This window comes from Cotesia glomerata, linkage group LG10 (genome assembly GCF_020080835.1).
Source record: "Cotesia glomerata isolate CgM1 linkage group LG10, MPM_Cglom_v2.3, whole genome shotgun sequence".
NCBI classification, from domain to species: Eukaryota; Metazoa; Arthropoda; class Insecta; order Hymenoptera; family Braconidae; genus Cotesia; species Cotesia glomerata.
Window position 1 is genome coordinate 4,659,231 of NC_058167.1, and position 12,954 is coordinate 4,672,184.

At 35.9% G+C, this 12,954-nt stretch overlaps 2 protein-coding genes across 2 annotated transcripts; both read left to right on the forward strand.

Annotated features, from left to right (window-relative positions):
- The first annotated feature begins 4,021 nt into the window (after window positions 1-4,021).
- On the forward strand, window positions 4,022-6,069 carry LOC123273348. The gene is made up of 2 exons (XM_044740752.1): window positions 4,022-5,491; window positions 5,566-6,069. The coding sequence occupies exons 1-2, from the start codon at window positions 4,022-4,024 to the stop codon at window positions 6,067-6,069; spliced, it is 1,974 nt and encodes a 657-aa protein (XP_044596687.1).
- Window positions 6,070-6,864: 795 nt separating this feature from the next.
- LOC123273349 lies at window positions 6,865-7,824 on the forward strand. Its single transcript, XM_044740754.1, has one exon. The coding sequence runs from the start codon at window positions 6,865-6,867 to the stop codon at window positions 7,822-7,824; it is 960 nt and encodes a 319-aa protein (XP_044596689.1).
- Window positions 7,825-12,954: the final 5,130 nt, after the last annotated feature.

Consider the following 12,954-nt stretch of genomic DNA (forward strand, 5'->3'; position numbering starts at 1 on the left):
TCGATTTTCACTTTGTCCTCGTTTGCCCAGATCAACATCCTTCTCTCGATGAGAAGTTCCGCTATCAGCGTCCGAAAAATCATTTGATTTCTCTTGATTCCCATCATTGTTCTTTTGATGCTTACAATTACCGTCATCAGAGTCCGTATGGATGGTTTCATTTAATTCATGTGTATCGTCATTGTTTTGATTATCAGAGTCATTATTTTCAAAGACCGGAACTGTTGCTAATTTAATCGGAGTTGAAGTGTGGAGAGGCTGTATATGGTTTATAACAGGCACTGTAATTTCTAAAAGAACTCGATCCTGATCGTCTGGAATTTGTGGCACTTCAGTTGAATTATTAAATTCATCATTAAATTCTGGATCAAATTCGGGATCAAATGTCTCCATCGAAATGTCTCTCATCGTAGAACCTGTTTTGCCATTCTCTAACAACCCACAATCAGTGACATCATTATGTTCATATGCTGGTGATTTCTATAAAATAAAAAGATCAAATTAAAAAAATTATAAAACAAAAAAGAAAAAAAAATTACAAACTATAAAAAAGTTATTGATTTAGTTAAACAGAGTCTGGATAGTTATAAATATATGGTATGTCTCTATTTGACAATTAATTCTTAGCTACAGTTACAATAAATTATTATTGTCATAAAATTATAGATATATCCTACATGGTAAAAGTCATAATACAAAATTTAAGTCATACCTGCACAAATTTTAAAAACTTGCCATCACTATCATTTGTCACTTGACTTGTTGCATCATTGACAAATTTCTGAAATTAGCCAATTTTTAAGTTAAAAGTATAGTTGACTCAATAAAAAATACAAGATAAGTTAACAATTCTACTTATTTACATTGTCTTATAAAAAAATCTTTTCGAATTGATATTCTGGAGACTTATACTAAATTGTCCTAGATATCAATTCAAGAGAAAACGTGTTTTTATTAATGTAAAAATTGAAGGAAAAAATGAATCAACTTTGAATCAAAAATGATAAAAGAAAAGTAGATTCATAACACTAAAAAAATTCTAAAATAAATTATAATAACCCTTAAGTACTGCACGATTAAATTGAATAACAAAAATAACGAAACACCTAAATATACAATTATTTATAATAAAAACAGTCATTTTTAATGAAATACCATATTCGAGAAGTAAAATTTGATATTTATCGATTAAATATTTGAATAACAATATATTCAGCTCGTGTACTTGTAGAAAATTCAATATAATTAAGAAGCTTGATTTTTCATATTAAAATGCAAGTTGAATTAGAATTAAACAAAACTTAAACTTGATTTTGATATCTTAACTAAAAATCTATAATTATTATGACATTTATGATAAATTTAATTCATTATTAATAGTACTTTTTTTTATTTTCTGTTATTAAATACTTTATTGCATCTCGTAAAATTAACAACTAAAATATCAAGTTTTGAATGTATGGCAATGATAATTGTGAATTATTATAGAATAGTCCTGAGCATAATGAGTGCAAAACCAAGTACCAAAAATTAATTGCAATATGACTTGTGTGGTTTACTTATTCTTCAGATTTTTTCCGATTAATTCTTGGAATTTTTTTCTATTTATAATATTCTAAATGGTATAATTCATGTTAATATTCTATTTTGATAAATAGATTATGGAAAATTTAATTTGTAAAAATATGTTCTAAATTACTATCTTAGTCACGATAAATCATACATTAGAAATTTGTTTAATTGAGTGATTACTTACTTTTTTTAAATTTATTTTCACCTTTTATTCCTGAATTATTCTCAATTTTTTTTGCTGTGCGTTCTCTGGCTGCTCGGTAATTGATAAACTTTTCACTATTTTGAGTCTGTTTCGTGTGTTCACAGAATTTACTAAAGCCTCTTTATCATCTGTAATGGAAGTATAATAAGTATGGTATATTCATAAATTACATGAATACTAATAAAAATTTTAATCGTCTCATAGATGGTATATTTTGGATAAAAATCTATGTGTCAAATACAATCTAGTAGACAGACATCTAATAAATACACAAGAAAATCAGTGTAAGTGTTTCCATGACTTGGTTTTTTAAACGTTTGTATTAATTTGCGTTCAACAATTCTTGTTAAGTTATGCTTATCAAAAAAAAAAAAAAAAAAAAACTAGTAATTGTTGATCACAAAAAGTTGCACTTGATAAAATCATGTCGAGAAATTATTTATTTCATGTCTTAACAATTTCATTATTTGTGCATAGGATGTTCAACTATTTTAAAACATTAAAATGAAATAAAAAATAATAATCATATAATTACAATGCCAAGAGTAGTTGTAGATTACTTTCTCAGTTTTTTTCTCGACTTCAGTCTTTAAGAATAAAATATTTTTGTAATATCTGGGCGAAATTTTTTTAAGTGAAAAATGTACTAAAAAACAGAAGATTTTAATTTTGACAACGACTCATTCAGCTTCTTTCACTAATTTTTGGGTGTACGTCAGTTATCGACATTTTGATTAATTGACAAAATGAGGTTATATATTGAAATACATTAAATTGTAACCAAAGAAAAAAAAAATGATTGAACGAATGACAATAAATTATTTGTCAAAAGTTGTTTTATGTTAACTGCATAAATCATTACCATCGCATCCTAGCAATTTTTCAATTTTCACTAACTTCATGGCATTGTCCATGATGTAAAAAGTTGTAATTTCACCAGCAGTAGCATTTGTTATCGGATGAAAGCCCTTTTCATCTTGATAGAAAATGTATTTAGTTGGGTAAACCGCAACTGTTTATCCAATACGACAAACTGATTGACATCCTTGAAATGACTGAACCAGAACACAGCGAGACAAAACTCTCAGAAGACGTACGCAAACTATATTACGAACTTGTCAGTCTTGTAAACAAGACCCAACTGAACAAAACGATCAACGACAGTTCACACAACACAAACATTACAGCTGGAAACAATACTACGTTTGTCGAGTCACAGCGTCTTGCTAAACTCCCAACTACAGATCTGCCTAAATTTGATGGTAACTTTGAAAATTGGCTTTCCTTTAAAAATACTTTCAAAACTCTCATTGATGATCGTTCAGATCTTAATGACCTCAATAAATTCATATATTCATATATTTAAGAGGATGTTTAACTGGCTCTGCAGCGAACAAGCTCGCGCTTTATAATGCAAGTGCAGAGAATTATACTAAAACCTGGACCCTTTTAGATGAAACTTATCAGAAAGAGCGCGCCCTAGTTCTCAAACATTATGACGCTCTTCTTAATCTCAATTCAATAGCAAATCCTAGTAATGAAAATCTAACTAAATTCATTGACGATGCTCGACAACACTTAAACGATCTGGACACATTAAACGCAAACCCTGCCGATGCACTGATAGTACGAATCCTGGAACTTAAACTGCCAATGGAAATCAGAGACAAATGGGAAGAAACGTTTACTGACGACAACACTCTTCCTACATTTGAAGCTTTCAGTAAATTTATCATCAAGACAGCTTTCAGACTCAGTACACGCAGGCCCGACAAACAACGTGATTCCGATCACTATCACAAACGTCGACGTACTGAACCATCGGGTAACAATCCCAAGAAACAAAGGACCGAGCCGACTGCTCGAGCCTTAGTGACTACAACCTCTACAGCCTGCCCATGTTGCAAACAACCACATGTACTATACAAATGTCACAAATTCAATGCATTAAATGTAGGCGAACGCATAAAACTAGTCAAATCTGCTCGACTTTGTAACAATTGTCTAAGAGAACACAAAGGAATTTGCAACTCCATTAGATGTCGAATCTGCACTAAATTCCACCACACTATCTTAAATATCAACAAAAACCCAAATCAACAATCAACCAGTTATAACACATTTAAAAATAACTCTACGAAAACTGAAACACCCGCTACCGTTACGACCGATAAGGGAACTACATCTTGACTAGCAGTGCATAATTATGCAACCATTCTTAGAACACCTCGTTTTCAATTAATGATGAGCGCTCTCATCCAGATGCGTGATTCAAAAGGTAAATTCATACAAGCTCGTGTTTTACTTGATACCTGTGCAACAGCTAATTTTATTACTGAGAATTTAACCAATAAATTAAAACTTCCAATGCAAAATTGTTCTATTCCAATCGGAGCTGTTAATGGAATGCAAACTTTCTCTAAACATCTTGTTCAAGTAACTTGTAAATCTTTAAATGATAAATTCCAGAGATCACTATCTTTTTTAACTGTTAACGGAATTACTGAATTGAGTCCTAATGAAACCTTTCCACGTGAGAAAATACATATACCAAAAAATATAATACTTGCTGATCCACAATTTCACATTCCAAGACCCGTAGACGTCCTTATCGGTTCAGGTACTACTCTTTCACTTCAATCAGTTGGACAGATTAATTGCTCACAAGCTGACTGTGATTTAATACTACAAAAAACGCAACTGGGATGGGTTGTAGCGGGGGGAGTCAACGACGACCAAAACATACTACCTGTGACTTGTCAACTAACTGACCTATCAAGTCAATTAACTAAGTTTTGGACAATTGAAGATGTGGGCTCTAAAGATTCACGATCTTTAGACGACTCTACATGTGAGAATCATTACCAACAAACGACTACACGGGATGTAGACGGACGATATATAGTAAAACTACCTTTCCGGGTCGACAACGTTGACTTTGGAAATTCTAAAAATCAAGCTTATAAAAGATTTCTATCCTTACAGAGGAGATTAAATTCTGATTCACAATTAAAAATCGAATATAACAAAGTCATGCAAGAATACATCGACCTTGGTCACATGGTACACGTACCGGATAACAAAACACCAGGATATTATATGCCTCATCACCCGATAATTAAAACATCTAGTACTACCACCAAAGTACGCGTTGTATTTGACGCCTCAGCCAAAACCGATAAAAGTATCTCCCTGAATGAAGTCCTGTTAACGGGGCCTACTATCCAAGACAATCTCTTTACTATTCTTTTACGTTTCCGTACTTTCATCTACGCTATGACTTCTGACATTGCGCAGATGTACCGACAGATTTGCATACATCCAGACCATCACAAATTTCAACGAATTCTTTATTATCACAACAACAACATTAGTACTTTTGAACTCAAACGAGTTACGTTTGGGGTCTTTGCGGCCCCATTTTTAGCTATACGCACTGTAAATCAACTTGCTGACGAAGAATCACATAACTTTCCAATAGCTTCAAAAATACTTAAACGAGATCTTTATGTTGACAATCTCTTAACTGGAACTAATTCTTTGACTGAAATTTTACAGTTACGTGATGAAATCATTCAACTGGTACGAAAGGGGGGTTTTGAACTTAGACAATGGGCTTCAAATCATCAACACGCACTTGACAACTTTGACCAAAGAACTCTGGACTTAGACTGTGCTATCAACGACGATCCTATCTCTAAAACCCTGGGCATTGTATGGAACTCCCTAACTGATGAATTTATTTATACAGCTAACTCCATTGATTCATCACGAAAAATAACTAAAAGAACTATTCTTGGAAAGAACTATCAGATATTGCAAAGATTTTCGATCCTATCGGAATTCTGGGTCCTATAGTACTAGCTGCTAAAACTATCATTCAAGAATGTTGGAAATTAAAGATTCACTGGGATGAAGCGGTCCCACAAGAGTTACACCTACGATGGTGTAAGTTTGCTGAACAATTACCTATCATCAAAGACTTTTCAATTGAACGTAATATATTACTTCCTAATGCAACTGACATACAGCTGCACGGATTTTGTGATGCTAGTAAGGTGGGCTACGGTGCTTGCATATATGTTAGATCAATGAACAAACAAGGGCACGTAATCGTGAGGTTAGCTTGTTCCAAATCCCGAGTTGCTCCCATTAAAGATGTTACAATTCCAAAATTAGAATTATGTGGAGCATTATTACTTGCTAAATTATATAAAGATACACTTCCTTCTTTTAATTTTGATATTTCTAAAAATATATTCTGGTCCGATTCAACTATTGTACTTCAATGACTTAAACGATCCCCAAATTCACTTAAAGTCTTCGAAGCTAATCGCGTTACAGAAATTCAGTCCCTTGGTAGTAAAGTAGAATGGCGACATGTCAGAACCAAGGATAACCCTGCAGATTATTTATCTAGAGGTCAACTCCCTTCTGAATTTTTAAAGAATGAAATGTGGTTAGAAGGTCTTACGTGGCTCTCACAGGACCATACAACCTGGCCTGAATTATCACCACCAGTTCCATCAGAACTTCCTGGTGTTCGAAAAAATACTTGTTTATTAGCTGCTACAGATAATTCATTTAGACGCTTCTCGTCATACTCGACGCTTATAAACTCATTTTCATTTTGCTTGCGTATGAGTAAAAATAATCCCTTTCAACAAAAACCTTTGAGCGTCGAAGAAAAATTACGAACTGAAATTAAAATCTTAACACTAATTCAAAACGAACAATTTCATTACGAAATTGAACAAATTAAAGAAACTCGGCAAACAAAAAACTTACGATTGCGAGGGCTCAATCCCTTTCTCGATCAAGAAGGATTATTAAGAGTTGGAGGACGCTTGAAACATGCTCCTATTTCATTTTCTGAAAAACATCCCATCTTACTACCCTCACGACATCATGTTACAGATTTAATTATTCGGTAAACACACAAAAACGCATATCATTCCGGTATTCAAAGCACACTTTCCAATCTTAGACATAGATTTTGGTTATTAGATGGTAAAAATCAAGTACGTAAAATCGTTAAAAAATGTGTCGTATGTGTCCGACACCGTCCTATATTATTGCAAGGAAAAATGGCCAACTTGCCTAGCTCTCGAGTTACTGAATCAGCAGCTTTCTCTCACGTGGGTGTGGACTACTTTGGATCGCTCTTTATTAAAGAACGTAAATTCCGAAATAGAACTAAAATCAAGGTATATGGGTGTGTCTTTGTCTGTATGGCCACTAAGGCTGTACACCTAGAAATTGCAAGCGATTTAACTACAGAGGGTTTTTTGGGTGCATTTGGGCGATTCATGGGTCGACGAGGGGTCCCATCTAATGTTTATTCTGACAATGGTACTAACTTTGTGGGTGCTAACAATCAATTGAGGCAACTGTATTTATTATTTACATCTAAATCTCACCAGGATTCTGTCAACGAATATGCTGTCCGAAAGAACATCATCTGGACATTTAACCCTCCATTATCTCCTCATTTTGGTGGCATTTGGGAAGCGGCTGTGAAGTCGTTTAAGCATCATTTCAAACGAGTGGTGAAGGACCAACTTCTGACTTTTGAAGAGTTAAACTCTTTAACTATACAAATAGAAGCTGTACTTAATTCTCGTCCTTTATGTTCTTTATCTAGCGATCCTAATGATCCTATTGCACTAACACCTGCCCACATATTGATAGGACGTTCTCTCACAATACTGCCTGAAAATGATTTTTCTAATGTTCCAGATAATAGACTCAATGTTTGGCAATTTATTGTCAAGGCTCGACAAGATTTCTGGAGACGTTGGTACCTAGAGTATCTACACGAACTACAAACCAGACAAAAATGGCATTCTTCTCAGGGAGAAATTACGGTCAACCAGGTTGTCTTACTCATGGACAAAAACCAACCATGCATGCGGTGGCAGCTGGGAGTGGTGGTCGACATTCATCCAGGCGATGACAACATAACGAGGGTGGCTTCTATCCGAACCGCTCAAGGAATCTACAAACGGAATATCACTCTACTGTGTCCCTTACCAGTCAATTCTTGAAACTTTGTAATAATGAAATATTGTAAACACCTTATGTATTCAATTGTAAACACTACTCATGACATTTTGCTCAAACCTTCGCAACGGGGGGAGTATGTTTAGCTGTTGAACTGATATATATACGAATTTATATAAGAGTTGTGCCTTCGGGCTTTGTCGCTCTATTTCGAGTCTTTTCGCTCTAAATCGGGAGTAATCGGATTGCTCATGACTGCTGCTCATGCGCACCTCGGGTAAGCGGGAGAGAAGCCGGCCAGCGTGGTCGGTCGTAGTCAGTTGTGCTTGGACATTTGTACTAGTACGACTACCCTTTGTCAAAGATTCTCTAAAAACTACTATCAAATCTTCCATCTTCTTTAAACGCATTAAATATTAAATAAGTGAAAAAATTAATTAACTTCATTGATAAATTAACAAATAGAATCAATTAAAGTCGAGTCATTAGTCAGTGGGTTAATTTAAATAATAGATTACAGTAGATTCAACTAGTGTGACGCCACGCGGCCGTTATACGCGCCATTGTTAATAAGAATTGCATCAGCCACGCGGCTTTAGTCAATGTTTTCCTCATACAATATCACATTAATTAACATTTGCATTTATTGACAAATTCACTTATTACGATCATTGCGATCAAAATTACTAATAAGATCGATTTAATATCGACTTATTCAGCTAGTTCCCACACTAGCAAAATAAATCAATTAACTAGTTCCCACACTAGTAATATATTTATCAATTGGCTAGTATTGCACTAACAATCGATCTTAACTAGCTCCTACGCTAGCAAAAAATCATTTCCTAATTCTTACATTAGTTAATTTCTATCAAGGCGGTTGAGCTCACCCCTATTGCGCACCACGCAGCAAATTTACACACATACGCACATACACGCATACACAGTCTTACTTGTACACTTTTTCGAGGAGGTTTTTCCTAGCACCACTAGGTTTTCCTCCTCTGAGGACAAATAAATCGAATTTATTCTGTTCCCCAAAAAATATTGCACATTTTTATTCATAAACCTAACCTCAAATTATTTATTTAAAACTAATTACGAGAAGTATCCTAATTGGGTAGTTTTCGACAAAACATTCAGCGAAGTTAGTTTTAATTCTTATGGCTTTAGGATACTTGCTAATAAGATTGGCAACGACACCAAAGACTATTTTAGTTAGACTCAATTCATGACATAAATAACATTTACGGAAATAATTTTATCCTATCATATCTAGTATTTTATGAATTGCTTCCTTAGAATGAAAGATGAATAAAAAATGGTATCCATGTGAGTTTGTAATAAATGTAGAAAGAATTTATTTTAACTAAAATTCAGTAAATGGAAGTTCTAATATGGAAATTTATGTTATATCCGGCGTCGTCTCATATAACACTCGGGGTCTCTGCCTCACGACGAAAAGTGCAGCGCTTGCACTTTGAAGGACAATCGGACAACACCTAGATCACACCCCTTGAGCACACCATGGCCACGTTCTGTCAAACTTGCAATTTTAGACCAATAACAAAATTCAATTCCCTCCCAAAAGTCGCGACCCGAGTGCTTAAAAACCCTAAGCAACGCGGCACGCGCGTTCAATCTTTTATCAAAGAATACGAAGGAAGGTATCCTCGTAGAACCCGTGTGTGTCCCCGTACCGCGTAACGTACGAGGCAGAATAAAGCACTAGGTCGCTTATACAAACTTTTAAATTCACTATTGTCCTATTTGATTCCTTAAATTATATCGTCTACGAATCGCGCCAGTGTGCTCTTCAAGCAGAATCGAGGGCCCCGTTGTCCGTAGTGATATCTTTCTCTAAATTCCAACTTTTCGATCTGTTATTTAATTAAGGGTGGATCTAAGTATTCGCCAGAGTCGTTACTCTGTTCACGAACTCATAATTAAACATTCTAAATCACTAAATATAGTTATAAGTAAATAGTTATTAAGTGAAATATTGTGCATTGAGTGCGTCTCGCCCGTAGGGCTAAAATTTTGAATAAACAGTAAAACTCCGAATATTGTGGAACCCATCATTTCTAAGATTAGTTCCTGAACCTCTTTCATTTCATCGATCTCAACCACGAGAGAAGGAAGAGAAACCAATCCAGGATCTACCGATCGACAACTCAAATTTAAATCAACAATTGAATTCATAAGGGATGAAGGTAAGTTCGGTTCCTGTAATCGACTTCTCTTTAAATTCGTCATTTGGAACTCCTGGATACCGGGAGGCGTTCGAAATTCACATTAAAAATAAAACTCTTGTAGTTTATCTACAAGAGAAAATCTATCTAAAAGCGTGTCCGAGCCTCCTCAAGGCCCACTCTACCAATAATTATTTAATTATAATTAATTCGGACATAACAGACTAGATTTTTGGTGGCAGCGGTGGGATTTGAACGCATCCTTTCGGCTTACCCGAAACGAAAGTCCTATTTAAATTTTCAAAATTCTTTAACTTTTCGAAAATTTTGGCAAAATTGTCACTCAAAATTTAGAAAACAGAAATTCTTTTCCCTTATGAACTGATCGATCCTTTAAATACCGTCTTTATTTCAAATTTCCTTCAATCTAGGGCGTTGGCTCATAAAGTTTAAATTTTTTTTTATTCCGAGTAAAATATCGTTTCATTATTCTATCGTTAAATTCTTGCATATAAAATTTTTTTTTTTGCTGATTCAGACATTCCAGTTTATTAATATAGATTTTAATCCCACTCTTTAAACTCACAAAGTCATTTAATGATTAGTTTTGCTAATGCAAAAATCAGCTCTCAAACGAAATATTGTTATGTTAGATTAGGGCGTCGGCCCTCAACAAAAAAAATAAAAAAAAAAAAAATATATTTTTATTTGCTTTAAAACATTATTTTAATCATTCCTTCAATATCATTTTATTATTTTAATATTAGACTGTTGCATTGAAAAAGAAATTTTGCTGACTAAGACTTTCAGTTCCTTAACGCATCGTCCGTTGAACTTACCCGTCGCAAACACACTTAGCTATCGCGTTTCAATTTTGCTGACGCGAAAAATTCTTTTCAAGTTCGTCCACATCTTATTATTTTTATCTTATTATTTTATCATATTAACAGCTGTGAACTAGTGCTGATTAAACTCTACAATTTGCTTACGGGGTGCTGTTACAATACTAGCAGTTCCTTGACCAGAAGGTCATTTCGAAACACCTTGCTGCTGTTTTACGAGCAACGAGGATCGTTCTCGAGGTCGATTCTCGAGGTAAAGACGAACCAGCCCCAACTGCCTCAACAAATGACAGCAGCCATGTACCGTCAACACAATTAGTAAATGGAATCACCCTAGTCACCGGCCGAGAACCAATAATCACAGTTAAAAACCCAAAATTTCTTAACAACATCTGTGAAATACTGATTGATTCCGGAGCAAACTACAATTTCATCAGCATCGAAGCCCTAACAGATGACACCACTTTCATCTACGAAAATTTCGGGCAAGTGAACGGGATCGGAACAAACAAACAATCGATCATCGGACTCGTCACACTCAGTCTGTTCGACAAGGCCATCCCGTTCCGGATAGTACCTCGCCAACTAGGAGGCTACCTAGCCATCCTCGGTAGCGAATTTCCTGCCAAAGAACAAGCCAACATCTCATTTTATTGGCATACAATGGTCCTGAGAAGTCAGCCGGTTCGTCCGATCCCGTTCATCATAAAGCGAGGATCCTGTGAATCTCAAATGCTCGCGGTAGGCGGTGGTCCCAAAATCGAATTAGCATATCCGCTTCTACTCGGAAAATATCAACGCTTCATTATAGACACAGGAGGAGACGTCACGATCATCAATAAATCAGCCCTTTAACCTGGAACTTACATAAACCCGAATAACCGATTAATCGCACGGGGAATCAGCGGTGAAGCAGTACAAACGCTCGGTACAGTCGAGTTAAAAATTTTCGGACTACCAGTCCAATGTCAAGTAAGCCGAGAAGATCTGCCGGTCCCTGGAGTGGGGATACTCGGAAACGACTGGTTAGAACATGAGAAAGCCGAGATCTCATACTACGAACAAACTCTTACCGTCATGGCTCGACCTCTAGAACCTATACCTTTTAGCCTAGACATCTTCGAACCGTCTATCTTTACCGTTCCTCCCAGAACAAAAATGTTCGCCCAGTTCTCATCAAAAATCCAGGACTGACCCAAGGATATCTGCCTCGAATAGACCTTCCAGTAGGCCTATTTATGGGCGAAGCTTTAGTAACTGTAGACGAAGGAATGGGCACCTGTATGGTCATTAATACAACTGACGAGCCCGTCACGATCGAACTAGACCCTCAAATCCTCGAAGAATATGAATTTCACATTGAAGAGCCACTCAACAGTTCCAGTGACTCTACAGACGACGGTCCAGCAAAGATCAAGACCATTGAACAACGGGCAACGGAAATTTTAAATAAATTTCCACTACAACATCTCGATATAGAACAGCGACAACAAATCACCGACATTGTCCAAGACTTCACCGACATCTTTCACCTACCTGGTGACAAATTAGGATGTTCTAATCGAGCAACCTGTAAGATTCCGACTATAACTGACAAACCAGTCAACGTGAAACAATATCGTTTCCCTAAACAACACCAAGACGAAATCCAACGGCAAATCGACAGCTTGATGGAACAGGGAATTATACGAAACTCTAAATCTCCATATAATTCCCCGGTATGGGTCGTCCCAAAGAAGGCAGACCCCAAAACAGGAGCCAAGAAATGGAGAATGGTAATCGACTTCAGAGATCTAAATAAAATCTCCATAGGAGACGCATACCCATTACCCTCTATAGTCGGCATCCTGGATCAACTAGGAGATGCTCTCTATTTCAGCGTCTTCGATCTCGCCAGTGGGTTTCATCAAATAGAAATGGGCCCCGAAGACGCCCACAAAACTGCATTCTCCACTCCATTCGGACACTTCGAGTACGCCAGAATGCCCTTCGGACTAGAAGGAGCCCCAGCCACGTTCCAAAGGATGATGAATTCAACTTTGAGCTGCTTACGACGATTATTTCGAGTACTCCGAGACGCAGGGCTCACACTACAACCAGACAAATGCAAATTTTTGTGCTCAGAAGTCGACTATCTCGG

What these genes read in the sequence shown, in the direction of transcription:
- LOC123273349 (XM_044740754.1), top strand. Translation starts at nt 6,865, where the DNA reads ATGGCCAACTTGCCTAGCTCTCGAGTTACTGAATCAGCAGCTTTCTCT.
- LOC123273348 (XM_044740752.1), top strand. Translation starts at nt 4,022, where the DNA reads ATGAGCGCTCTCATCCAGATGCGTGATTCAAAAGGTAAATTCATACAA. An exon ending in TCTCTAAAACCCTGGGCATT is followed by an intron (nt 5,492 to 5,565) that starts GTATGGAACTCC and finishes AATAACTAAAAG; the next exon opens with AACTATTCTTGGAAAGAACT.